The sequence below is a fragment of the Pempheris klunzingeri genome, chromosome 15 (assembly GCF_042242105.1).
Source record: "Pempheris klunzingeri isolate RE-2024b chromosome 15, fPemKlu1.hap1, whole genome shotgun sequence".
NCBI lineage: Eukaryota > Metazoa > Chordata > Actinopteri > Acropomatiformes > Pempheridae > Pempheris > Pempheris klunzingeri.
The window spans coordinates 3,868,984-3,892,937 of record NC_092026.1 but is presented as its reverse complement, the minus strand read 5'-3'; the positions used below and the strand labels follow the sequence as shown (position 1 = coordinate 3,892,937).

The 23,954-nt window shown below is 44.6% G+C and overlaps 3 protein-coding genes across 4 annotated transcripts; all 3 read left to right on the top strand.

Moving 5' to 3' along the window:
* Positions 1 to 725: 725 nt before the first annotated feature.
* Positions 726 to 9,514, top strand: ddr2b (discoidin domain receptor tyrosine kinase 2b). Its single transcript, XM_070845059.1, has 16 exons — positions 726 to 810; positions 1,961 to 2,063; positions 2,607 to 2,844; positions 3,688 to 3,835; positions 3,969 to 4,071; positions 4,246 to 4,429; positions 4,876 to 5,116; positions 5,250 to 5,315; positions 5,784 to 5,920; positions 6,516 to 6,726; positions 6,815 to 7,038; positions 7,197 to 7,324; positions 7,441 to 7,659; positions 7,794 to 8,022; positions 9,143 to 9,292; positions 9,380 to 9,514. The coding sequence occupies exons 1-16, from the start codon at positions 726 to 728 to the stop codon at positions 9,512 to 9,514; spliced, it is 2,601 nt and encodes an 866-aa protein (XP_070701160.1).
* Positions 9,515 to 10,252: 738 nt separating this feature from the next.
* On the top strand, positions 10,253 to 14,574 carry LOC139214293 (3-keto-steroid reductase/17-beta-hydroxysteroid dehydrogenase 7-like). Its single transcript, XM_070845106.1, has 9 exons — positions 10,253 to 10,392; positions 11,918 to 12,121; positions 12,263 to 12,355; positions 12,436 to 12,550; positions 12,897 to 13,091; positions 13,277 to 13,381; positions 13,466 to 13,522; positions 13,617 to 13,715; positions 14,349 to 14,574. Exons 1-9 carry the CDS (start codon positions 10,358 to 10,360, stop codon positions 14,481 to 14,483), a joined length of 1,038 nt encoding a protein of 345 aa, XP_070701207.1. The 5' UTR covers positions 10,253 to 10,357; the 3' UTR covers positions 14,484 to 14,574.
* Positions 14,575 to 16,907: 2,333 nt separating this feature from the next.
* On the top strand, positions 16,908 to 23,433 carry LOC139214291 (SERPINE1 mRNA-binding protein 1-like). Of its 2 annotated transcripts, none has more exons than XM_070845105.1 (9): positions 16,908 to 17,257; positions 18,032 to 18,212; positions 18,385 to 18,525; positions 18,786 to 18,857; positions 19,132 to 19,206; positions 19,458 to 19,635; positions 20,257 to 20,322; positions 20,629 to 20,814; positions 21,748 to 23,433. In XM_070845105.1, the coding sequence occupies exons 1-9, from the start codon at positions 17,002 to 17,004 to the stop codon at positions 21,805 to 21,807; spliced, it is 1,215 nt and encodes a 404-aa protein (XP_070701206.1). In that variant the 5' UTR covers positions 16,908 to 17,001; the 3' UTR covers positions 21,808 to 23,433. The 2 variants fall into 2 exon arrangements, with proteins under 2 accessions (XP_070701206.1, XP_070701205.1); XM_070845104.1 differs by having other exon boundaries at positions 20,626 to 20,814.
* The last annotated feature ends 521 nt before the right edge of the window (positions 23,434 to 23,954 follow it).

Here is a 23,954-nt window from a genome sequence, read left to right as displayed (position 1 = left end):
TTTGAGCTTTATTTGTGTTTTATTGGTATTATTTCAGTCAGTACCTCAAAAACTTAGAGGAAAAAAGTTATTTCTCCAGTGAGTTAGCCAGTGATCATCAAGTTAGCTCTCCAGAAATGTTAAAATGCATTACAGACACTGACAGTGTTCACTCTTAAATTCAGAATACAATTTCCTTTCATGTGCACATTGATTTTTACTACACTTTACTTTCTGGACACATCACACCCTTATATCTTGTCATGTGAAAGACTGTAACGGCAGCAAAGCGTGCGGTCGAACTGTTAGCAGAGTTTACCAGAGTGTGTTAGAGGTAGAAGTCGCTGAGTCCCTTGTATGTGGTAAATAAAATGCAGGTATTGTGGTGGGAGAGGGCGAGACTCTGGGCAACAAGGAGGACTGTGTGTGCATGTAGCGTGTCGGGGTGTTAGGGATGTTCAACACCCCACTCCTGAAATGTAACTGGTATATCACATGTGTATCTTTGAATTTTTATCCTGTACATCACTTGCTTTTAATCCCTTTTTGCTCTAAATATAAGTATTATTGTTTATTACATACAGGACACATGTAAAACCAACATTTAAACCTAAAGCACAGGCTTTTCTCTGGACAATGTCTATGTGAACACTTATTTTAGATTACCTTGATGTTAATGGAACGTTGTGCTCATCTTATCTACTGATCTGCAGCCTTCTTGGAACTTTTAGGTGTGCATGGAAGAGATGAAGGTCATGAAGGTTCAACAGATCTCACATCACGTCTTCTTTGTCCTGCTGGCTGCCGCTGTACGATGTCAAGTCAACCCAGGTAGAGCAGATTAAGTTCATCTTTCACACCCATGTCCCTCTTTCTCAGAGCACGTGGGGGTCAGATGTCTTGATCTGGGACATGTCGGTTGTATGCTGCATCTCAACATTTGGTTCCCTCCGCTCAAATCGTACGCCAGTCAGACAATCAGAGATATAATGAGTTTTAATGTGTGATCGAGGCACGAAGTGTAAAGCCAGTCAGTGTCGATATGTCATATATAAGCTTAAAATAACTTCTTCCTGAGGGACAAGTATGTTGACAAGATGGAGAAGGTAAGCAATTTTCGGTGGGTGGGCTTAGAGTGCAAGAATGTAATGTGTGTGTGTGTGTGTGTGTGTGTGTGTGTGTGTGTGTGTGTGTGTGTGGTTTACCTAATGGTCAGACAGCAAATATCCTCAGAACAAGCAGACCTTTTACAAGCAGGGGGCATTCGTGGAAAAAAAAAAAAAAAAAGTTAGGAAATTTGTAGGCGTAGTTGTAGGTAACTCACACACACCCTCACCTTTACACTCTCTCTCACACACACACACACACACACACACACGTGCACTCATTTGACTTTCCCATTTACAATATTTTCAGAGTAAAAGGCTTATTTGTTCTGCTGCTCTCTCAAAGTACATGTCAGGCGTTCAGTGTGGGAAGGTGAATAAAACACAGACGTCTCCTAATTATCAGGTGGAGAAGTTGGGAATAAACAGAGACACTCTAGTAGAGCAGATGTACAGTGCCGGTCGTGGATTTCATTAACTCTGTGTTGTAGCATCTGTTGCAGGCCCATTATAAGAGTTAATGCCCAGCAGATGCCAGTGCTTAAAAACTAAGATATCTCTCTCACGTGGCTCCAGTAGAAATTAAAAAAAATTTTTAGAGCAGGCAGCTCTGAGGCCACTCCTGTTTAATTTTGCTTTGACTGGCACCTACACAGTGATGCCTCTGTTTGGCTTCAGAGGCCTTGCAGGGCTGCAGGAAGGGGACTGGGGAGGGGGGCGGGACCTGACAACTTTACACTGGACTCCTCACGTCCTGCAGAAAAGGATTCAAAACTCACAGGAAATGTGAGCGCAGGTCTCACACACACACACACACAAAAGCACATTCATAATTTGAGCAGCATGTGTGTCAGTGATGCTTCATGTGTTTGTAGAAATGTGTCGATATCCTCTCGGCATGACCGGCGGGCAGATTCAGGATGAGGACATCTCTGCATCCAGTCAGTGGTCTGAGTCAACTGCTGCGAGATTTGGCAGGCATGTTTGATGATGCATTTCTTGTCCTATTTTCTCACGCAGCATATTAAAACCTGTCATTCAGACAGTCTGAGTCAGTACTGTTGCAAATACAAGCTAAATCTTACTTTTGAAGTGAAACTCTGTGTTGCACACAGAATGCGTTAGTCTTAGAAACTGTCTTGGAGCTTCCCACCTGATCTTCATCAGCTGAGTTTGCTCAGTTGTCATCACATTTATTTGTCGGACCCACAGTCCTACCACAACTTAGCAAACTTTATCTGCTGATGAAGACCATGTGGGATGATCAAAAGCTCCAAGGCAGCTACTTAAAGGACCTGGAGGTATGACTGAAAGGTGAAGACTGAAGTTTGAAGCTCAGCATATGTGAAAGTTTCATCTGCTGGCCACACACTGAATAATTATAGAGCAAAGACAAGGCTTTAAATTTTCTTTATTCACGTCTTGTAACATTTCTTTCTCCTTTTTATCTGCCTCTTTATTCTGCTCCTCCCTACCTGAACTCTTTGCCCCTCTTCACTTCCCTCATTTCCTCCCCCTCAGACTTGACTTAGACAACGGAGACGGTGATGGGGCCTGGTGTCCTGACATCATGTCAGAACCAGACGGCCTCAAAGAGTATCTCCAAGTGGACCTTCGCTCACTGCACTTCATCACGCTGGTGGGCACCCAAGGTCGCCATGCTGACGGCATGGGTAATGAGTTTGCCCAGCGATACAGGATCAAGTACAGCCGCGACGGCAGCAGCTGGGTGGGCTGGCATGACAGGAAGGGAAGGCAGGTGAGCGTGTCCAGATAGCACTGAGGGTCTCTGCTTCAGGTGTGGTTGATTCAGTTTAGGCCTTAGAGACCACGTTGTATATCACAGTAGTTTATATTACAGTCTTACCACTGATCATTGGTTTGTCTCATGTCTTAAAGCCCAGAGAAAAGTATTTTGAAGTGCCAGTAGTAAAGGTTTTTCATCTATGGTGGTGAAATGTAACTGAGTACATTTACTCAAATACTGTACTTGAGTTTAATGTGGGGTGCTTGTACTTAAATTGAGTATTTCCATGTACTGCTAGTATTTACCCCTACTCCACTTCTTCAGAGGCAAAATATTGCACTTTTTGCGCCACCACATTTACTTATCAATTACTTGATACACATATTTTACATGTTAGATATATTTAACAGTTAGAATTGGCCCCAGCTTGACGAGCTACAACAGTAAAACACTACTTACAAAACTAAAAATCAACACAGACTTTTTTACTTTTGTATGCATGTGAAGTAGTTTCCTTATAATACTTATTTTCTTTTACTAAAATAACATTTACAGGGACATTTCAGGACATTTACTTGTACTGGAGTATTTTTATATCAGAGAATTGCTACTTTTAAAGTAAAGGATCCAATCTGAATACTTCCTCCTCTGCTGGTGACAGATGGGGGAACAAAAGAAGTTTCTTTTCAGATTTATCAAACTTTCACACTTGATTTGATCAGATATTCATGCTGCCACAGACGACAGAGTTAAACATTAACTCACACACATGCAGTATATGTTACGTGGTTTGATTTTCCCTGACACATTTCACTCAGTGGGTTTTATTCGTGTCATGTGCGTCTCCTGTGCCAGGTCATTGAGGGGAACAGGAATGCGTATGATGTGGTGCTGAAGGACCTGGAGCCTCCCATCATAGCTCGTTTTGTCCGCTTCATGCCTGTGACAGACCACTCCATGATCGTGTGTATGCGGGTGGAGCTCTACGGCTGTGAATGGCTTGGTTAGTCATTCTGCATTGTTTTGTTTTGTTGTTGTAGCTCCTCCTGAAAGTTTAGTTCATTGTCATGACATCCTACAGGCGGTGAGCAAAGCAGACGTAATCTTTGACCTTTGACCTGTCCTGTCCCCCGTAGATGGCCTGATGTCTTACAGCATCCCAGACGGCCACCAAATGATCTACAGAGGCCTGGATGTCTACTTCAATGACTCTGTGTATGACGGAGTATCAGCTGAAAGGTCTGAATTGTACTGCTACTTCTGAAGAAAGATGCAGGCCATCATTCAGTTTACCTCCTTCTTCAAAACTGCCTGAGAATGTTGTGAATGTGAAAATCTCCACACTCCTCAGTGAATGACGGCTTAAATGCTTGTGTTTCATATCTTCACTTGTTCCGTTCTTCCCTCCGCCAGGCTGGCAAAGGGCCTCGGCCAGCTGACGGACGGCACCTGGGGCCTGGATGATTTTCTCCACAGCCACATATACGGCATGTGGCCGGGGTACGACTACGTGGGCTGGAGCAACAAAAGCTTCCCCAAAGGCTACGTGGAGATGATCTTTGAGTTTGACCACGTCCGAAACTTCACCTCCATGAAGGTAGGGAGTCGGGGGGCAGGGGGGCAGTCGAGTGACGAGATTAATAGTGAAGAAGTGGAATATTTTTATAAGTGCTTAGCCAGCGCTATGCTGCGCTGCACTGTGCCACAAACCCATCTTCTATAGCTGCTGCAGCTTTTACTGGGACATAACATTCACAAAATGGTGTAAAATAGCTTTGCATTGTGAAAGTGATATTTTCTGTCTAATTATTAATTTGTCATGGATAAGATCTGAGATGGAAGATAATGTTTTTCAGCCACAGCACCGCAAAAATGACCTGCTCCAGCATCACACCCCCCCTTCAATCTGCTATGAGCTTTTTTACACCAGTTTATCAATCATGGTCACAGGTGGAGGGACAAATCCATACTGCACTGTGGAGATTAGCAGGATAAATGACTATGGGCTGCATTGATCTACATATCCCACCTCCACCTCCACAGGTTCACTGTAATAACATGTTCAGCAGAGGGGCGAGGATGTTCAGACAGGCCAGCTGTTACTTCCGGTCGGGCTCAGAATGGGAGGCTGACCCCGTGACCTTCAGGCCCACCGTCGACCGCCTGAGCCAGCGCGCCCGTTTTGTCACCGTGCCCCTCGGGGACCGCACAGCCAGCGCCATCAAATGCCGTTTTCACTTCAGTGACCTTTGGCTGCTGTTCAGTGAGGTGGCCTTCCAGTCAGGTAAGATGGGATCATCTTCCAGACGTTGATTTGATAATGATTTGTCTCCCACACAATGTAACTGTTGACTCTTTAGCTGCCGGCCTGTTTACTATATTATAGCTGCAGCTCTGTCCCTGTCTTTCTCTCACAGGCTCAGCAGTGTACAATACATCTCTGACTCCTCGCAAACATGGACACCCCACAAATACTCTGCCGGGTCAGTAGCTAAAAACGCTTTGTGATTTTTTTTTCTTTAAGTAGTAGTTGTAATTCAACTTAAGTGACAGTCAGACCGCAGAGAAAAATGCTGGCAACAGGGAGCTTTGATTTATGGCTGCTCGGAAGTGATGTGGCGGTAAATTTAACACAGGCTGAGTGCAATCCTCAGTCAACCCCAAATATGATCAGAAAACTATTACATATTTTTCTTAATTAAGCTCGAACGATGTCATACAAGTTACTATGATGGATCGTACATTTATTTTAGTCTTTAGTAGGAGATAGCTTTGTATAAAAGGTTGTTTAGCTGAAACCATTACTGGTTAAACAGCGCCCCCTGTTGATGACATCAGAAAAGACTGAGCTGTGACATAAATGTTAGATTTCTTACCTGAAACCAGGATACTGTGATAAGAATGTCTCTGTGACAGTGGAGATCAAATTCATCTCTCCTCTGGTTGCTTAGGGGAGGATCCTACTCATAAAGTGGATGACAGCAACACCAGGATCCTGATTGGCTGCTTAGTGGCTATCATTGCCATCCTATTGGCTATAATAGTCATCATCCTGTGGAGGCAGGTCTGGCAGAAGATGCTGGAGAAGGTGAGAAGAGAGATTTTCTTTCACTTTCCTTGATTCCTTGATTTTATTTGCTGCCTTGGTAATAATTGTTGACCATAATCTTGTCTGGTTGTTTGGTCAGTTACTGTCAAAGAAGGTGGACAGTGGCTCAGTGTGTCCACACACAGATATTTTTAAAAAGCACCAAACTATTAAAACTAAAAAAGAAGATAACTAAAGCAATGATATATGGTATATGATGACATTATATATGAGATTAAACAGATCAGTAAGTGGTTTAGATTTCAGTTTGGCACTGGGGGAGGTATCATCAAAGAGGGGGTAAAGAACATCACTTTACTGATTGAATATTTAGCGTTTCTATGAGACTTTATGGCTTTAGGAGCTAAAATGGCCGGCAGGCGATGCCAGCAGCAGCAGCTTTTGGTTTATTAGTATTAAAATGTCTCCTGTGGGTGGTGATCTGTAAGAAAAACTTCTCCAACATGAAACATTTTGGATTTAAGCATTAAACACTTTGTCATCTCATGATTTAAATGAGAGTCCTGATGAAGACCTTGTGGGTCAAAATGTCGTGTAAGTGTGTCGTCTTTTTATTCTATTCATTCATTCTCAGGCATCTCGCCGCATCCTGGACGATGAACTCACAGCTCGTCTTGCAGTCCAGACTCAGGCCTTCTCCTCCCACCACTCCTCTCTATCCAGCGAGGGTGGCTCCACCTCCAACTCCACCTACGAGAGAATCTTCCCCCTCTGCGCCGACTACCAGGAGCCTTCGCGCCTTATCCGGAAACTACCTGAGTTTGCTCAGTCCACCGAAAACCTCGGTAAGATAAAGGCACAATAAGCGCTGAGGAGGTCGACCGTGGCTGTGGCTGCTGAAGTGTGTGTGTGTTTGTGTGTGTTCCACGTCAGGACCGAGCACCTCCTGTAGAGGCCTTGCCACCGGTGGTTCAGACGGTGCCCCCCACTACGCGGAGGCAGACATCATCAGCCTGCAGGAGTCTTCAGACAGCAGCACCTACTCCATCACCGCTGTCAACATGAATCTCTTTGCTGGCACCGATTCGTCCATGAGAGAGTTCCCCAGACACAAGCTCACCTTCCAGGAGAAGCTGGGAGAGGGCCAGTTCGGAGAAGTATATTCAGTTTTATAGCTCTAATGTTTGTTGGCGTTGATTTGGTGTTTTGGAGATGCTTATATCTGTAGTATTACACTACACTCTGAGTTAAACAGATGGTTTCAAGTGGTGCCAAGTGGATGATGGACTGAAAAGGTACTTTTTTTTTAAAACAGGTGCACTTGTGTGAGGCGGAAGGCATGCAGGACTTTTTGGATGAGGATTTGTCCATAGAGGGAAACAATCAGTCGCCTCTGCTGGTCGCTGTGAAAACATTGCGGGAAGATGCCAACAAGAATGCAAGGTGAAAGCAGTTAGTGACAACAACAAAAAACCCAAAGGTGTACAGCCTCCAGCTGTCTGCTGTTACTCAGCCAGTCAAGCGGTAAATTACAATAGTTTGTCCACGCTGTGCTGCAGGAACGACTTCCTGAAGGAGATCCGAATCATGTCTCGTCTGAGGGACCCCAACATTGTCCGTCTGCTGGCGGTGTGTGTGGACACAGACCCGCTGTGTATGATCACTGAGTACATGGAAAATGGAGACCTGAACCAGTTCCTCTGTAATCTCAGACTCAAAGAGGCTGCTGATGAAGACAAGACAGAACAGGAGGAAAAACAGGGGGAGAGCATGGTCAGGTAGGCTCTTAAACATTACATTTCAGTGATTATCTGGGATGTAATATATATAGAGCCAACTAGACAACACTGTGTGTAAGTAGCATAAACTCTACCCGTGTTTCTCTGTGGCCTCTTCTGCTCCTCAGCTACAGTAAACTGATCGGCATGGCTGTGCAGATTGCATCTGGTATGAAGTACTTGTCCTCTCTCAACTTTGTCCACCGTGATCTGGCAACCCGCAACTGCCTGGTGGGTAAGAACTACACCATAAAGATCGCAGATTTCGGCATGAGTCGGAACCTGTACAGAGGGGACTACTACAGGATCCAGGGCCGGGCCGTCCTGCCCATTCGCTGGATGTCCTGGGAGAGCATCCTGCTGGTGAGCTGGAGACGTGTGTGGCGTCTGTCGAGTAAAACACAAAAACATAAAATGGCTGCACCCTCATTCATCTGAGGGAACTGCATTCAATAATATAGATAATATTAAGTTATGTATATCAGAATGTTTTACCTGCTTTTATAATACAGAGGCTCTATAAGGAACTGAAAGTAGATCTTAACTGTAGTATTGTGACATTTCACTGCAAGAATTCAGAAATAGAAAATAAATCCTAGGAAATATTGTTTACAACTCAAGATTCAAGATGTTTATTATCACTCTGATTGTACAAGTGCACTCAAGTGAACGTCTTCACTGAATATAAGGCAATAAGGTACAACAGCAATAAAAGGTATAAATGCAATAAACCTATTTATGGTCTATAAATACAAAACTACAAAAACAGCCGCATTACTCAACATCAAACGTGCTTTAACCCTTTCATGCACAGAGGTCACTACAGTGTGCAGCTATTCAAAAGCTGTTTTCTTGTATATGCATGAGTTTTGATCATCTCATACACTGACTGCTGCCCAGTGGGAAGCCAAGATGGCCGACAGACAGCCAGAAACACAGAGTTGCTCATTTCTGTTTCTGTTCAAACCTTCTGTAAAAAGAGACCCTTGCAGGTAAGAAAAATATGGTGACATCAAGTAACATCTAAGGAGTCATGCGATTGCTAAATTTTCCAAGTATTGATTTTATATTGGGAGGAAATTATGATTAATCACATGTCCACTGAAGTGTACATCATGCTTCACTGGCTATATTTCAACTACTGGACATGTAAATATATCTTTAGAAAATTTGGGTTGAAAAAAAAAAGTTCAAATCTTGTTTTTCAGCCTAAAGATAAATAAAAACACTTCCTGACTGAGGTTATCATAATTCATGCATGAAAGGGTTAAAGCAACACTTAACAAAAGGTGGTTATTATATAAATGAACAGAGCTGCTTAAACTACTTAACTAGTTTAACCTCTTATAATCCAAACTAATCTTATAAAATACTACATGACGTCACTGCTAACTTTTGCAGTTATGATAATTAAGTGTTCAAGTCAGCGTCCACTTTAAGTCTGTGATCGACCGTGTTGGATTTAAGCTGTCTGATCTCTCAGGGCAAGTTCACCATGGCCAGTGACGTGTGGGCTTTCGGAGTGACTCTGTGGGAGATCCTGACTCTGTGCAAGGAGCAGCCCTACTCCCAGCTCTCTGACGAGCAGGTCATTGAAAACACAGGGGAGTTCTTCAGAGACCAGAGCAAGCAGGTGAGCATCACACAGGTGTCCTACACTGTCTCCACATCAGTGTCACACAGTGCCATGTTTGCTGGAAATGACTCGTCGTGTTCCCAGGTGTACCTGCCAAAGCCTCCCTGTTGTCCAGATGGAGTCTACAATGATCTCATGCTGAGCTGCTGGAGGAGGAACGCCAAGCAGAGGCCGAGCTTCCTGGAGATCCACGCTCAGCTGATGGAGAGCGCGGCATAGCAGATGGAGCAGATCAGATCGCTTCTCTCCGCCGTGCACTGCCATCATTTGTTCCCTTCAGTCTGAAGGAGTCAGAAACAAAACATCAGATGTTTTCACTTTGCTTGTAAAGCTTGCTTGCCACAATGGCGATGCTGTAAATAAGAAGACACGAGGAGAAGGTATACACTTGAACAGAGCCTTATATTGTAGATATCATGCAAATTAGCGCCATTCACACCTCAGTGTATTTATTAATTTCTTTTTTTCTATTTATAGAGTACTCCAGTCATGGTAGTCCTAGGGTTTGAAATACAATGGTGAATATTTTCAATGGACCTTTTCATACATACATTTAACTTTATTGCACATTTACTAGAGAACTTTTATGGATGTTTGCGTTTCTGCTATAAAATCTGAGAATGAATAAATGATGAGGATGATTAATGACTGAAACAGGTGTTTTTATGAGGTGTTTTATGAATAATGAACTGTACATTGTTAGATAGTCGCCTTTTTTAACAGCTGTCACACCAAAGATTCCTGTAAATAAAGAAAAGCACCACTGTTTGTCGCACTTTCCTCGTGGCTTTCTTCCTAAACTGGATCTAACAGAGCGGATACTTTGTATCCTCAGCGGCACTTTGAACTGTTGCGCTCTTCTGTGCTTTTGGGCCTCTTCGCTCGCCGTAGTCGACGCTGATTGGTCGGCTGTTTGCTGACATCCAATCACACCACGTTTCCGATCGTGCACATAGGCTGGCGTGTTTACACAGTTGTCGGACGATGGGCTGATGGTGGCCGGTTAAAGTGAGTCCTCACTCCGGGTCCGGGTCTGTGCTCCGACCTCCAGCCGCTGCAGACATGGAGAGAGTGGTCGTTGTAACCGGCGCGAACAGGTGGGCCCATTAAAGTGTGTGTGTGTGTGTGTGTGTGTTATCGATGAGGACAGACAGACAGACAGACAGACTCTCTCTTTAGCTGATTAACACCTGAAATGTGACTCAGTGTGTGTGGAGCAGAAACACAGAGGCTCCTCCTGGGGGAGATTATTACCTGCTGGATGATCACTGACACTAACTGGCTGGAGAGTTTAATCAGGCTCAGTCTGCTTTAATCAGCTGTTTGTGCGTCAGACAATACACATGAATCATTATTCATACATACTGCTAATCATTAAGTTATTGCATAGCAACATATCAAGTGTGTCGTATATACGAGATATATATATGTGTGTGTGTGTGTGTTTTAAGTATATGTGTATAGATAAAAAAGTTGATGGACTTTATTGGTCTCCCATTGGGGGAAATTCACGTTACAGCAGCAACAAAGGCAGGACAGGATGAGCAGTAATAGAAGAAAAAAAAACAACAGTAGATAAATATATATACAACTTACAGCCCCGTTCACATGGGACTAGTATAATAATAATTTGTACTAATTGCATATTTTTTTCATGAATCTTTAAACCTAATTTTATATACTTGTCAGTTTTGTTTTTTTAATCATTCAAACTTGGTTATTGGTAGTTTATAGGACATTTCTCTGTGGTGTGGAAAACTCAGAACTCATATTTATTATGTACATGGTTTACATGGACTTGAACAATAATAGTCATCATGGCCATAATCCTGATAATTAATGTAATAAAGTAAAAGTCATCTCCAAATCACCAAAGCTGTTTTGCCAAACATTAGAGGTCGTGTCATTATATAATTATATTGAATAAAATACAGACTTCGCTTATCCCGTGTGAATGCTACAAAACACAGACATGGGGGTGTCATTTCACACGAGCTCCGCTGGTATTAGTGGTCATATGGAAAAAGGGCTTAAGAGTGGAAAGAACCCACAGAACAGAAATGATACCAAGATATATATATTATTATTATTATCATAGATTACATTTTAGTCCCTTGCATGTGAGTGCATGATTGTCCACCAGAGAGCACTAATGAGTGTCAACATAGTGTTACAGGATTAATTAGAAGTCTTAAATATTGATGGGTATCAATACAACAGCTGAGAGCCAGGCTAGCTGTTTCCCCCTGCTTCCATTCTTTATGCTAAGCTAAGCTAAGCTAAGCTATTGGCCTGCTGGCTCCAGCTCTTTGTATGTGTTTGTGCACAGTTTATAGTATTACTTTTTTCCTTAATCCTTAAGTTTATATAGAGTTGGAAACACGACACTTAAATATAAATATCAGTAAGTAAAAGAGCAAATATGAAATCTTTACTATGTGACAAAGTAAAATAGGTTCTTATTATCCACTTTTGTTGTAACTTGCAAACAAATGTGTCCAATCTGCCTTCATCACTTCTTCTCCAAGATAGTTTTCTATGTTTACCAGTACATTTAGTCAGTAAATCTGTGTTTAGTGAACTTTGTGTGTGTGTGTGTCTGCCATCTGTCACCGTATGCAGCGGCATCGGCCTGGCCCTGTGTGAGAGGCTGCTGACTGACGACAGCCAGCTCCGGCTGTGTCTGGCCTGCAGAAACATGCAGCGGGCCGAGGCTGCCCGCTCCGCTCTGCTGGCCTCTCACGCCGACGCCCGTGTAGACTTACTGCACCTGGACGTGGGCTCTGTGCAGTCAGTGCTCGCTGCTGCTCAGGAGGTCAAGGCCAGGTACTGATACCAAGACACGGTGACGTCATGACACTGCAGATTGTTGTTTCTCTACACTGTATTGCTTCATCACCTGGACTTTTAACCACAAACGTGGAATTGAGATCAGTTAAACTGATGCATATGTGTGTTTTTCCACAGATACAGCAGAGTTGACTTTCTGTATCTAAACGCAGGAATTATGCCAAATCCACAAGTGAATGTGAAAGCGTTCTTCAAGGGTCTGTTCTCCAGGTGAGACTCCAAAGCCAGTTCCTTGCTTTCTTTCTTCATGTCTTAATTTTGTCACGTAACAGTGTACCCTGTCACCGCAGGAATGTCATCAACATGTTTGCGACAGCAGAGGGTCTCTTAACACAACAGGACGGCCTCAACTCAGACGGTCTGCAGGAAGTTTTTGCCACCAACCTCTTCGGCCATTTTCTCCTGGTACACCACAAACTGCACACACACTGTTTAGGCTGGTCAAAATAATCCCTTATTTTATCCCCTTATTATCTGTACGGAGATCATTTAAGCATTTGGTGTGTGCCTCTTCATCTGTGGAGGTGCATAAAGGCTTTTATCATTGTGTATATAATGTTAAATTGTGAAAGAAATCATATTGAGATCGTATATTTTATGGAAAAACAATTGAGAAACAAGCAAACAGATGCTTTATTTCCTTTTTTATTCAGTAAACATTCTTACAGTATCCACATGAACAGTATATTGCAGCACTTTAATACTCTGTGCCGTTGCCCGTGGACCTGATGTCCTTGTCTGTGTTGTCTAGATCAGGGAGCTGGAGCCTCTGCTGTGCCAGGCGGGTCACGTGTCCAGGGTGGTGTGGACCTCCTCGAGTAACGCCCGCCGCTCGGCCTTCAGCATCGAGGACGTGCAGCACAGAAATGGGACGGAGCCCTACAGCTCCTCCAAGTATGCAGCAGACATGCTCAGCCTGGCGCTCAACAGACACAAGAACAGCCAGGTTTGTCTGGCACATGAGCAGCAGATTGCCGGGACAGGAGTTAGTTCAAACATAATTATTGTGTTGTTTATTGTATACAGTCACAGTACAAGAACTATGAAGCGGATATAACAAAGAGAACATAAAAGAAAGGACACCTTAGCTATTAAATATTAAGAGCAACACAAATCTTCTCTTCATGGCAGGGGCTGTTCTCCTCTGTGACATGTCCAGGGCTGGTGATGACTAATCTGACCTATGGTATCCTCCCCTCCTGCTTCTGGACTCTCATCATGCCCATCATGTGGCTGGTGAGTGAATGTTTGTGTTAAACGTGACCGGGGGCTTCGTATGAACTGTCTCACGTCATCGCGACGTTTTCTTGTGCTGAACAGATCCGGATCTTCACCAACACGTTCACGCTTACCCCTCACAACGGGGCAGAGTCGCTGGTACGTTTCCAACCTGTTCTTTTTGTCGTCGATATGAAACGACATCAAGGACTCACGTCTAATAAAATGAATGTCCTGCTCTGGCTTTTCACAGCACTGGCTGTTTCTTCAAAAGCCAGAGTCTCTGGATCCAAGAGCAAAGTATCACAGTTTAGTCTCGGGGCTCGGAACAAGCTACACTCAAGCTCGACAGGTGAGCAACGTGAGAAGTGACACATTTTTAATCTAAGTCCTATTGTTTACATCTTTTGGATGAGGGTGAGATGACTGGTGGTTGAGCAGAGACTCCACCAGCAGCTGTAAACAGACTGAAAAACATCACCAGTCAAAATAAGCCCACTAAAAGTGTTTGTCTTTGCCACTGAAAGGCTCAGATTGTTATTTGAAGCATCTGACAACATTACAGAAAGAGTCCCTACAGAGACAGACCTGCAAGATCTGAACCAGAACCAGAAACATCCTTTCTGTCGCTCTCCTCAAAGCCACCTGACTCCACTAACTGCTGACTTTGGTGATTTGACGCAGTAGTTTGGATCTGAACTAACTCTTTAAATCACCAAAGTCACAGCAGCTACACCAACGACTACTAAATGACTGTTTTTCTCGGTGGAGCCTGGTGGTGTCGGTGGCAAAAACAAGCACTTACAGGATTACATTGCAGCCATTGTAACCAGTTCACTGTTGGTGGCTGAGACATCAGGTCGAAAAATGCCAGTTATTCTTTCAAATCCCCGTAAGAGAGACTGGGATGAGTGATCTGCTGTTCACGACTCTTTTATTTTTATAACTAATTCAGATTTTCTGTGTGTTTTTGTTCATGTTTCAGATGGACGCTGATGAGGGAATGTCGCAGGCCGTCTACTCAGAATTACTAGAGCTGGAAAAAGTAGTCAGAAGGAAACTGGCTGTGAAAAATGCTGAGAAAGAGGCTCATGGACAATACCTCAGTGAGATAGAGTAGACGTTTTGAGACTCAAACCTGTACCGTTGAGATGCATCTTTCCTGTCTGCTGTCTTTTCTATGCAGCTTTTTGTATTTTAATATTGAATCACACTACCCTTTTAATAAATCGTGATGTCTCGGTCATCCATGACTCGTGTGCTGCTGCTGCTGCTGCTTTGTTGCTGAAATGTAGACAGACAGACACCACTGCCTGCTTGTGTGTCTTCATATGATAGCTGTATCGCCTTTCTCCTACAACAGGCTTCTTACCTTACAAACTTTAATTAGCTGTGATGGTGTGGTTTCCCCGAGGCCGTCGACCGACTCACAAACACCTCCGCCAGCTGTCGTCAGCGGCTTCTCTCACCGCAAGACCTACACTCTGACGCACAGTTGGCTGACTTTAATGGCTCGTTTAAAGGAACTGCTCTGTTCTGTAATAGGCGAAACACGGCGTGAGGAGAGCGGCTCCATTTGACGTGGGGATGTTCTTTCACGGTCTGCTGCGCACAAGCTTTGTTTTACCGAGATCCTCGGGCTGAAGTTTAAAATTGATCTGCTCCAGGGGAACGTCATTAAAGGGCTTTACTGCTTATTGCATGAGCTGGATGTGGTGCTGCCACGCTGGATACCCTTCTCGCCTCCTCTGTTTGAGGTTTTCTAATCCGGAAAATCAGACTGAATTAAGCTTTAATTATTGTTTTATCGAAATCAAAAGAAGAAAGAACCCACATCAGGTGCCGTCTCATCACTTATCACACTGTTAATGTAATAAACCTCAGTGTTGTCATGACTACACACAAGCTGTGGTTCGGTTACAGACACTTTTTACTCTGAAGTGCACTTGTGCAAACTTTGTGGACTGTTTAAAGTAGTTAAGTACATTTACGCAAGTATAGAAATGTACTTTTTACCCATTAAACTGCATATACTTGTAAAGGTTAAAGGTTAAAGGAGCCTGCTCACAGATAATATCCTGTCGTTGCAAAGCTAAAACCAGGTTTAAGCAGAATCAAACAGATTTCCATCGTTTTTCTGTGCAGGTTTTTGCAACACTTCAAGGTTCCCAGCATCAAATAAAATAGAGAAATGTGTCTGTCAAAATGTATCAGCTGACATCCATCTGCTCAGTTAATTATCTACGGGATCGCTGTGACGACCGCATGCAGACTGACTGAGGATTTGTTGGAAAAGTCTGGCTGAAGAGGAGTTCCCCACCCCGAAGAGACGACCGGCTCAGATAAACCAACCACACGCTCACTTAATGTCTCTAAATCTCTAAAATATCTTCCTCGTTCTCACTCCTGTGGGATTAAGCACAGTGCTGATGTGTGCCGGTCGCTGGGATGTGTTTCCTGACCTGAGTTACAGTAGGTCAGCGTACACTCAGACTGTGGCCTCATGTGGTGTGTAGGTTAGCTGACACGTAGAGGGAGGACACATCAGGAGCGTCGATTAATCCTGTTTCAGTGTGCTGAAGTGAAAACTTTATTTGAATAAAGGCTTTAACACTGTTGTTTTAAGTGAGGAATGGGTTGTAGCTTTGTTAATAAAGTATCTAACGTGTGTATAAATCAAATATATTGCAAAGGTGAATGAATAAAATGAGAGAAAATATGTCTGTTTAAGTTTTTGGTAGCTTTTAAAGGAAAAATCTGCTTAGAAAATAAGTTGAATCACATTTGCCTCAGTTTCTCTTCAGTAAAATAAAAAAAAAATCCTCTTGCTCTTGAATGCTCCTCATTAATGAGACCTCATGTGCTCCTGTTCTTTATCACAGACAGCAGTGATCTTGTGAAGCTCTGGTCATCTTGCCAAGTGACTCTAAACCTTTTCCTTAATTATTAAACATCCTTTTATATTTAAAAAAAAAAAAATGAGTGCAAACACAAAGGCCCTGTCCAAAATGATGAGGGGGACCTTAATCAGGGTTTCAAGCACTCGCCTCAGGTTACATGGAGCAGTGCTGTGAGTTGACTTGATGCAGAGCCGCTGTGACAGCTCTCAGAGAGCTGCAGGCCTGACTCCACAGAGGGCACTCTGCCCGGATACCTTACCACCAGCTGTTCCTCAGCACGCCCCCACTGACCCGGACTACACCATTTGCTGCTTTTTATAATCCCACTTAATCTTAGCATCACAGATTGACTAGAGTCCATGCAAAAGAAATAAAAAATAAAATAATAAAATAATAATAAAGAGTAGATATTGATGCTTGGTTGTAACTCTCTTCAGGAGAAATGTCTAATCAATACCATGTTATTTCCCTGCAGCCTCCTGAGAGCCTCCTCTGCATGTGATGTCCTCCCAGGAATTAAAACCTGGGATTATTCCGGGAGGACGTCGTTACATAATGTAAATAAAAACATTGCAGCCGCCGCGCGCTCAGATTGGTGCGCGCGGCGCGGTGTCCCGGATGGTGCTCGCACCGGAAGAGAAGGGGCAGCTCTCCCAGCCATCTTGTGGCAGCATCCAGCGAATCGTTCGCATCAAGCCTCGTAGAATCGGAGGTGAATCCCGCTGAAGGGGCGCCATCATGCCCGGACACCTGCAAGAAGGCTTCGGCTGCGTCGTGACCAACCGGTTCGACCAGTTATTGGACGACGAGTCCGACCCGTTCGAGATCCTGAAGGCTGCCGAAAACAAGAGGAAGGAGGGGGCCGCCGCTGGGTCCACCAAGACCGCGGCTCAGGCAGCCAAGCAGCCGAAGAAGGAGTCACAGAAGGACAGAAAGAACCCGCTGCTGGACAAGAAGGAGGAGACCCAGGCTCCAGTGCCCCTGAAGAAAGAAGGTAGCGCGCACACCTGTCCCGTCCCGGAGCCGCTGTGCATGTTTATTTTCGCCTTTTTTTCGCATTAGCTGTCATGTGCAGCTCCTGTTAGCTGCGTTAGCCGCTGCTGGTCACAGCGTGAGGTCAAGCTCCGCACCGGCCGGGCCACCTCTCAGCCCCCGGTGGATCCACCTGCAGTGTCCCGTGTCGCAGGCGGGTCCCTCCGGCGGCGGCAGCCCGAGCCGGAGGATGCTCCCTCTGATGCTCCCTCTGATGCTCCCTCTGATGCTCCCTCCGTGCGCAGCTCCGTCTGTTAGCGGCTGCAGGCTTTGCAACGCGAATGCGCAGCAGCTTCACCTGCGTGCAGGGCGAAGCAGACAGACGGCTCTTTGTTTTGGACTGGCCGACGGCTCTCCTGAGTCAATACTTGAGTTTTGTCAGGCGCAGTCGATTGAAAATGAGTTCACAAACAAGAGCAGCGAGTTAGTAATGCCAGACAGACAGGCCCGGTGTTAGCCACCAGTGTGGACAGCTGCAGGGATGCCGAGAGCAGCGTGCTGCTGCTGCTGCTGCTGCTGAGGCTGCAGACAGGAGAGACTGGTGACTGTGCATCATGGGTTTAGTTTGCATGACAGCACGTCCCTGTGCCTGAATGCTTTAAAACAGCACGTGTTGACTGTCACACACTACTTGAAATCACATGTCTTCTGGTGGTTTGACTCCCCTCTCTCTCTCTCTCTCTCTGTCTCTCTCTCTCTCTCTCTCTCTGTGTGTGCGTGCTCCTGTCATCACCAGGTATCAGGCGAGTGGGCCGAAGACCAGACCAGCAGGGCCAGCCTGGCTCCCAGCATCAAGGCGCGCAGGGCGAAGGGCGACCCGGAGACAAGAGGCCGGACCGCAGACCTCCCCGAGAGCGCCGCTTTGAGAAGCCCAGCGAGGACAAGCCCGAGGGAGGCGGAGAGTTCTCTGCAGACAAGTGAGTGACGAAGAGCATATGTAAACATGGTGATGAGCTGAAGGCAGTCAGGTGTGGAGGTGTGTGCAGGGATTAGGTGTTTGCCCACTTAACCTCAGCACCATTGAAGCTGACATAAACCCACACACGTGTTGACCATTAGAATAAAAAAGAATCTGTTTGTGTCCATCAGGCCTTCTGGAGACAGGCCCCCGAGAGGGCGTGGTGGCGGCCGGGGTGGGCGTGGTGGAAGAGGACGGGGAATGGGCCGAGGGGACGGCTTCGACTCCCGTGGGAAACGAGACTTTGACAGACACAGCGGCAGCGACAAAACGTGAGTCGGCCCTCACCGAGGCCTCAGCGGACCTGTAGATAGAAATCACTACTTTAGCAAAGCGTCCCAGTCTGGTGATGCCCGCTGGAGCTCCGGCACAGACTACACTGCCAACAGTGTTTGTGATTATTTAAAACTAAACCTTAGACCAACTTCTGACTTCACACTTGAGTTCAACGGTTGTTGTTGGTTTTTCTGATTAATCTTCATTCAAATTGATAAATCTGTGTGTGTGTGTTTTCCTTCCTGTTTTGCTCCAGCAATCAGAAGAGTGAGGAGAAGCGCAGCGGCAGTGGCTCAAACAACTGGGGCAGCATGAAGGATGAAGTGAGGTGAGACACGCGGCCTGTTTATGTGAGCGCTGCTGTCTGCAGAATAATGATGCACCTCTCACGTTTGTTCAGACTGGGGTTCGCTGTGTGTGGAATGGTGTCTGGTACAAGCTGTGCCTTTGGGGTCGAGCGCGAATGAATGTGTTCTCTCTGCAGCGTTTTAGCTTTGGAGCGTATATATGTGCGTTTGTGAGCTCGCTGCGAAAGGTATAACTAAGGGCTAATGTTTCAGAGTGTCAGTATTGATGAGGTGCTGCGTGTCTCTTGTTCCCAGTGAGGCAGAACAGACTGCACCCCCGGAGACGACCCCAGAGGGAGAGGAGAACGCACCCGCCGGCTCTGAGAACAAGTGAGTGTGCGCTTCCTGTTCAGTAAAGGAGCCTGGTGACTTATAAAGAAGTAGTTTGGTCGTCACCTTGTTGTTGTTGTTGTCGTCTAGTCGGCACCGCTGCACGCGCTTTGCCGTCACAGGGCCTCGGCACAAGCGGGATAAACACTGTCACTGACGCTTTGGCCCCAGGATTAGAGAGCATGTATGGAGCTAAGAGGATTGACGGTGTGAGGTTTAAGGTGCTGCGCTGTTGTGCGTCGGTTTTCCAGGGAAAACGAGGTGGAGGAAGTTAAAAACGAAGGCCCCAAAGAGATGACCCTGGACGAGTGGAAGGCCATGCAGGACAAGGAGCGCACCAAGGTCGAGTTCAACATCCGGAAGCCCAACGAGGGAGCCGACAGCCAGTGGAAGAAAGGCTACGTGCTGCACAAGTCCAAGAGTGAAGATGTGAGTGTTGATTTATGATGAACACAAATGTTTCCTTCAAATCAGTGCAGCCGGTTAGTCTTCAGGCTGGCCTGTAGGTTGGTAAAGTTGCCCTTTGACTTGGAGTTTTAACATTTTAACCAGGCAACATACTCAACAACATACCCCAAAACAATTTGACGGGTTAACGATGAATTAATTTGCATTTATTTAAATCTTCTAGCACTCAGCAAAAACAGAAACAGGAAATGTAGAATTGGCAAACACAACAAACAGTCTGCAGGTTATTTCCTCCGTCAACTGTTTTGTCTGACAAAGTCTAAAATCACATTGATTTCTCTTTACACTGATGCAGAACAGAGAAAAGTAGCAAACGTTTGACTGAAAAGTCATCCGAAGTGGATCGATGAATCTTTCTAGCTCTGCTGTGACCGTCCAGAACCAGTCTGGACTCTGTATCCCACTCGAGCGTCACTGTGGTGCTGCCAGTAACGGCCTGCTGCCTTCTCAAACATTGTTACTAAGCAAACTTGCTGTTTTTTGGGTGTTTTTAATTTTTTTCCAAGCAGAAGCTCGTCAGACTTGTTGTGGTGGTTTCTGTGTAACATTACTGATGAACCCTCTGCTGTCTTTACATTTCAGAGGCCTGTTGGTGCTTTGATTGACGCCGCAGAGACGGAAACAGACCCTCACACTCTGTTCCACAAGGTGCCTTCAGCTCTCACACTGCTCCTTCACCCACACAGTCCATGAAAACATTCAGTGTTATCAAAGTGTAGAAACCCACCAGTGAGGAAGAGATGAGTGGTTCAGTACGCCTTCAAATATTGGAAACGGTTTAATCATGTCTATTTTGGGAGATCAGAGAGGAAATGGAGACTCAGACGGTGAGAGGTAGGCTTGATGCTAGGCAGCTCTGGAAGTAAACAAAGAACACGCGTTGAGTCGCTCCGTCGGTGGTTCAGAAACAACCGTGTTGATGTCTAACGTACTTTCATCATCGTTTATCAGCAGGCTAACGCCGACGAGTCCGCAGACCACCACTTCCGCAAACCAGCCAACGACATCACATCTCAGCTGGAGATCAACTTTGGAGACCTGGGCCGCCCCGGCCGCGGGCGCGGGGGAGCTCGCGGAGGCAGGGGAGGCCGCGGCGGGGGAGGCAGCAGGACGGCACGCGGGGGAGGACGGTCTGAAAAGGTAACAATGAAAGCTGTTGTCACTGCCGGCAACAAAGGTTTAGTGTCGCTCACAAAAGATTTAGCTCAGTGACTCCGAGCAGGCTGCAAAAGCACTGACTTGGAAAACCTGCTGTGGAAAACTAAGGCCCTGAAATAACAGACCAGCGACCACAAGCTCCACGACGCAGCACTCACACTGACCTCATGTCAGCTGGGAGGCAGATTTCTGTGGCGTTAACTAGTTAGTTTACACCAAATGATCATTAACATTAATTCAAATCAACTCATTTTGAACTGTTCTGACAGCAGGCATCACATTCTTACTCCTTTTGATAGATTGTGTTTTTTAAATTTAGGGCAAACAATTATCTTCATTATTGATTATCTGCTGTGGTCTAAGAATGTCATCACACCTGTATAAATCCAAAGATATTCATAGGAAACAAAGACAACAAGCAAAACATTCAGAAGCTTGAATCAGTGAATTTCAGGCATTTAGCAAGTAAACAACTATCAGACTAGTTTTCTGTCAACCAGTTGATTGACACATAATTTCAGCTCTACTTGAATCAGGTTTTACTGATTTAATTGTACCGATTTTATTAAGGCAAAGTTCTTGTACTGCTCCTTTATATGTTGATGAGAAATGAAACATGGGCTTTGTTCAGTTTATATTATAGAAATATAAGTAAACTCCATATTAAACAAACCGAGGTGCCACATCAGCACTAAAAAGATTTTAAAAAAAGATGTTGATAACTTTTTTTGGCTGAAAGCAGCACGACGAGCAGTTTAGAGCTGAAACTGTTGACAGAGCTGAGGGGAGCTGTAGATCACCTGATGGTCACCTGTGGGTTCATCACTGTGATGATGAGTATGAAGTATGAAGGTAGAGCTCGTAGCCGTTTTAACAGAAGCTCTCAACCCTGTCGTGGTTTGTGTGTCTGTCCAGGCCAGTGGAGTGTCAGTCCCCAACGTGGATGATCCCGAGGCCTTCCCAGCTCTGGCCTGAAGGCTCCTTTTCCACCACCAGCCCACCCACCAGCCCTTCCGGGCCCCTCCTCTACGAGGCTTGCATGCTTACCACATCTTCAAGTATATAAGAAAACAGAGAAAAAAAAAAAAAGATTTTAAATGACAAAAAAGACTGTCATCCCATACCACTCACACCACCAGAGGACTAAAATTTTACCTGTTTTAAAGGAGAACAAAAGACAAAAAAAAAGGCGGAAAAAGGACCTCTTGTTACACTGAAGTTTTGTATTTAGGAACATGAAAGCAGGGATGTTTTCATACTTTTCTTTTTTTTTTTTTTCTTTTTTTCAGAGATTATGCATACTTCATTGATATTTTTTGTGCTGCTTGAATTTATGCATTTCTGCGATTAGGTTGAAGTGTGTGTATCTCTTCCCCTGAAGCTTTTGTGCTTTTTCCCTCATGACTTCAGCTCAGTATTATGGGGTCATTTTAGAGAGGACTTTCTACTGGAGTTTTTCCTCCCAGTAATACACACTGATGTGGTAGCACTACACTACATAGGAAACGTGTACTAGATATCTGAACTATGGCATAACATGTATTTAAAGTGTAATTACTCTGATCCTGACTACCCATCCCTTTGCGAGGCACAAATTCAGGATGGGTAACCAGGCAAAGTGACTTCCTACTAAAGCTTGGTATTTTTCTGCTTGTTGTGCAGTGAAAGTAAATGCCTCTTTTCCTTTTCTTTTTGATAGCTTGCCTTTTTTTGGTGGACCAGTGGCTAGTAATGCTTTGTATCCCCTGATCCAGATGTGCTACCTGTGTTTTTCGGGGTGTCCCAGGGCCCAATGTATATCTTTAGGCTGGTCCTTGTAGGTCATACAGACTGTGCTTCTTGTAACTTCAGGACCACTAAGCAAATATTGTATTTTTTTTTTTTTTTTAAAGGTATGAGTGCGTGTGTGTGTGAGAGAGAGAGAGAGAGTGTGTGTGCAGCTAAGTGTGAGTCTGAATGTGTGAATTTGACAGGTAGTTACTTAGAATTTAAGTATTCTTCTGCTATGAACTTGCATTTCTCAAGCAGTAGACTGCAAGCTCTCGTGTCTTTTGAGAAGTGATTGTTGAAGTGTAGGTGGGAGTGATAGATAGGCCGTGGACATATCTTGCTCTTGGAGTATCTGCAACATCTTTCAGATCTCAAAGCACTTGGTTTTATCAGCACCAGTCGTCTGAAGATTGTGTTACCCCTTCTGCAAACCACATTTGTTTTTGGTTTTTTTTTATTTTTATTTTATCAATGTGGCAGCACCAATGCATAATTTGTCTGAAAGAACATGTCGGGCTGTCATTGTGGAACAATCATGAGCTACAGAATGTAATGTAAGCTAATGGCGCTCCTAGCCACCTGTGTCAGCAGTCCCAGTAAGCATTTTCTGGGAAGGAGGAGGGTATATTTCACATTTGGGGGGGTGGGGGTGTGAACACGATGGAGTGAATTGAAAGCTTTCCATGCTGCGCTCTGCAAAGGCTTGCTGGTGATGCACTGATACAGGCGGCTGGAGCGGTTTTCTTGTAGGACTATTTGAGCCACATGACGGTGAAACTTTCTCTGCAAACATCCCTGTTCTAATAAATTGCTTTAGAGGTGTTACATGTATTCTGCCAGTGGCTGTTTGGTTGTTTAAAATCAATGCTGTGATTTTAAAGGTGTTAACAAATGTGCCGTGGACTCTTCATTGCTTGAAGCGTAATGAATTCAGGGCTGCACTGTTCAAAGTAAATCCCATGCAAACTGTGCAGGAGAGTTTGATTTATACTTCTCAGTTTATTAAGTACAACTAAGTGCAGCAATAAATCCTACCTGTCATTGAAGTTGCAGTATTTAGGCTGCATGAGGCGCCGTTTAAATTGTGCAACGCCACTGCAAACTCCACGAAAACCTGAATCAACACCTCTAAATGGTTTGAAGAAAAAAATCTGTATATAAATTATGAGGGCTGTTCTAGACTAGTAGCTTTTTTTTTATTTAATTTTTTAAGTGCTTTGAGTCTAAAAATCCTTGACACGGTTTAACCTTTAGTGTATAGTGCGCTTTATCTGTAAAATAATCACATTTTGAAGAACATTTAAAGTTAAAAACATTCAAAGTAATGTTAAAACTTACTTTTTGACAAGATG

Excerpts from the sequence above, each read along its gene's own strand:
- LOC139214293 (XM_070845106.1), top strand. The coding sequence starts at position 10,358 with ATGGAGAGAGTGGTCGTTGTAACCGGCGCGAACAG. Across the intron at positions 13,092-13,276 it reads ACAGACACAAGAACAGCCAG|GGGCTGTTCTCCTCTGTGAC; the intron begins GTTTGTCTGGCA and ends TCTTCATGGCAG. Across the intron at positions 13,716-14,348 it reads GCTACACTCAAGCTCGACAG|ATGGACGCTGATGAGGGAAT; the intron begins GTGAGCAACGTG and ends TTCATGTTTCAG.
- ddr2b (XM_070845059.1), top strand. The coding sequence starts at position 726 with ATGAAGGTCATGAAGGTTCAACAGATCTCACATCACGTCTTCTTTGTC. Across the intron at positions 2,064-2,606 it reads ACTGCTGCGAGATTTGGCAG|ACTTGACTTAGACAACGGAG; the intron begins GCATGTTTGATG and ends CCTCCCCCTCAG. Across the intron at positions 9,293-9,379 it reads TCAGAGACCAGAGCAAGCAG|GTGTACCTGCCAAAGCCTCC; the intron begins GTGAGCATCACA and ends TCGTGTTCCCAG.
- LOC139214291 (XM_070845104.1), top strand. The coding sequence starts at position 17,002 with ATGCCCGGACACCTGCAAGAAGGCTTCGGCTGCGTCGTGACCAACCGG. Across the intron at positions 20,323-20,625 it reads CTCACACTCTGTTCCACAAG|CAGGCTAACGCCGACGAGTC; the intron begins GTGCCTTCAGCT and ends ATCGTTTATCAG. Across the intron at positions 20,815-21,747 it reads GGGGAGGACGGTCTGAAAAG|GCCAGTGGAGTGTCAGTCCC; the intron begins GTAACAATGAAA and ends GTGTCTGTCCAG.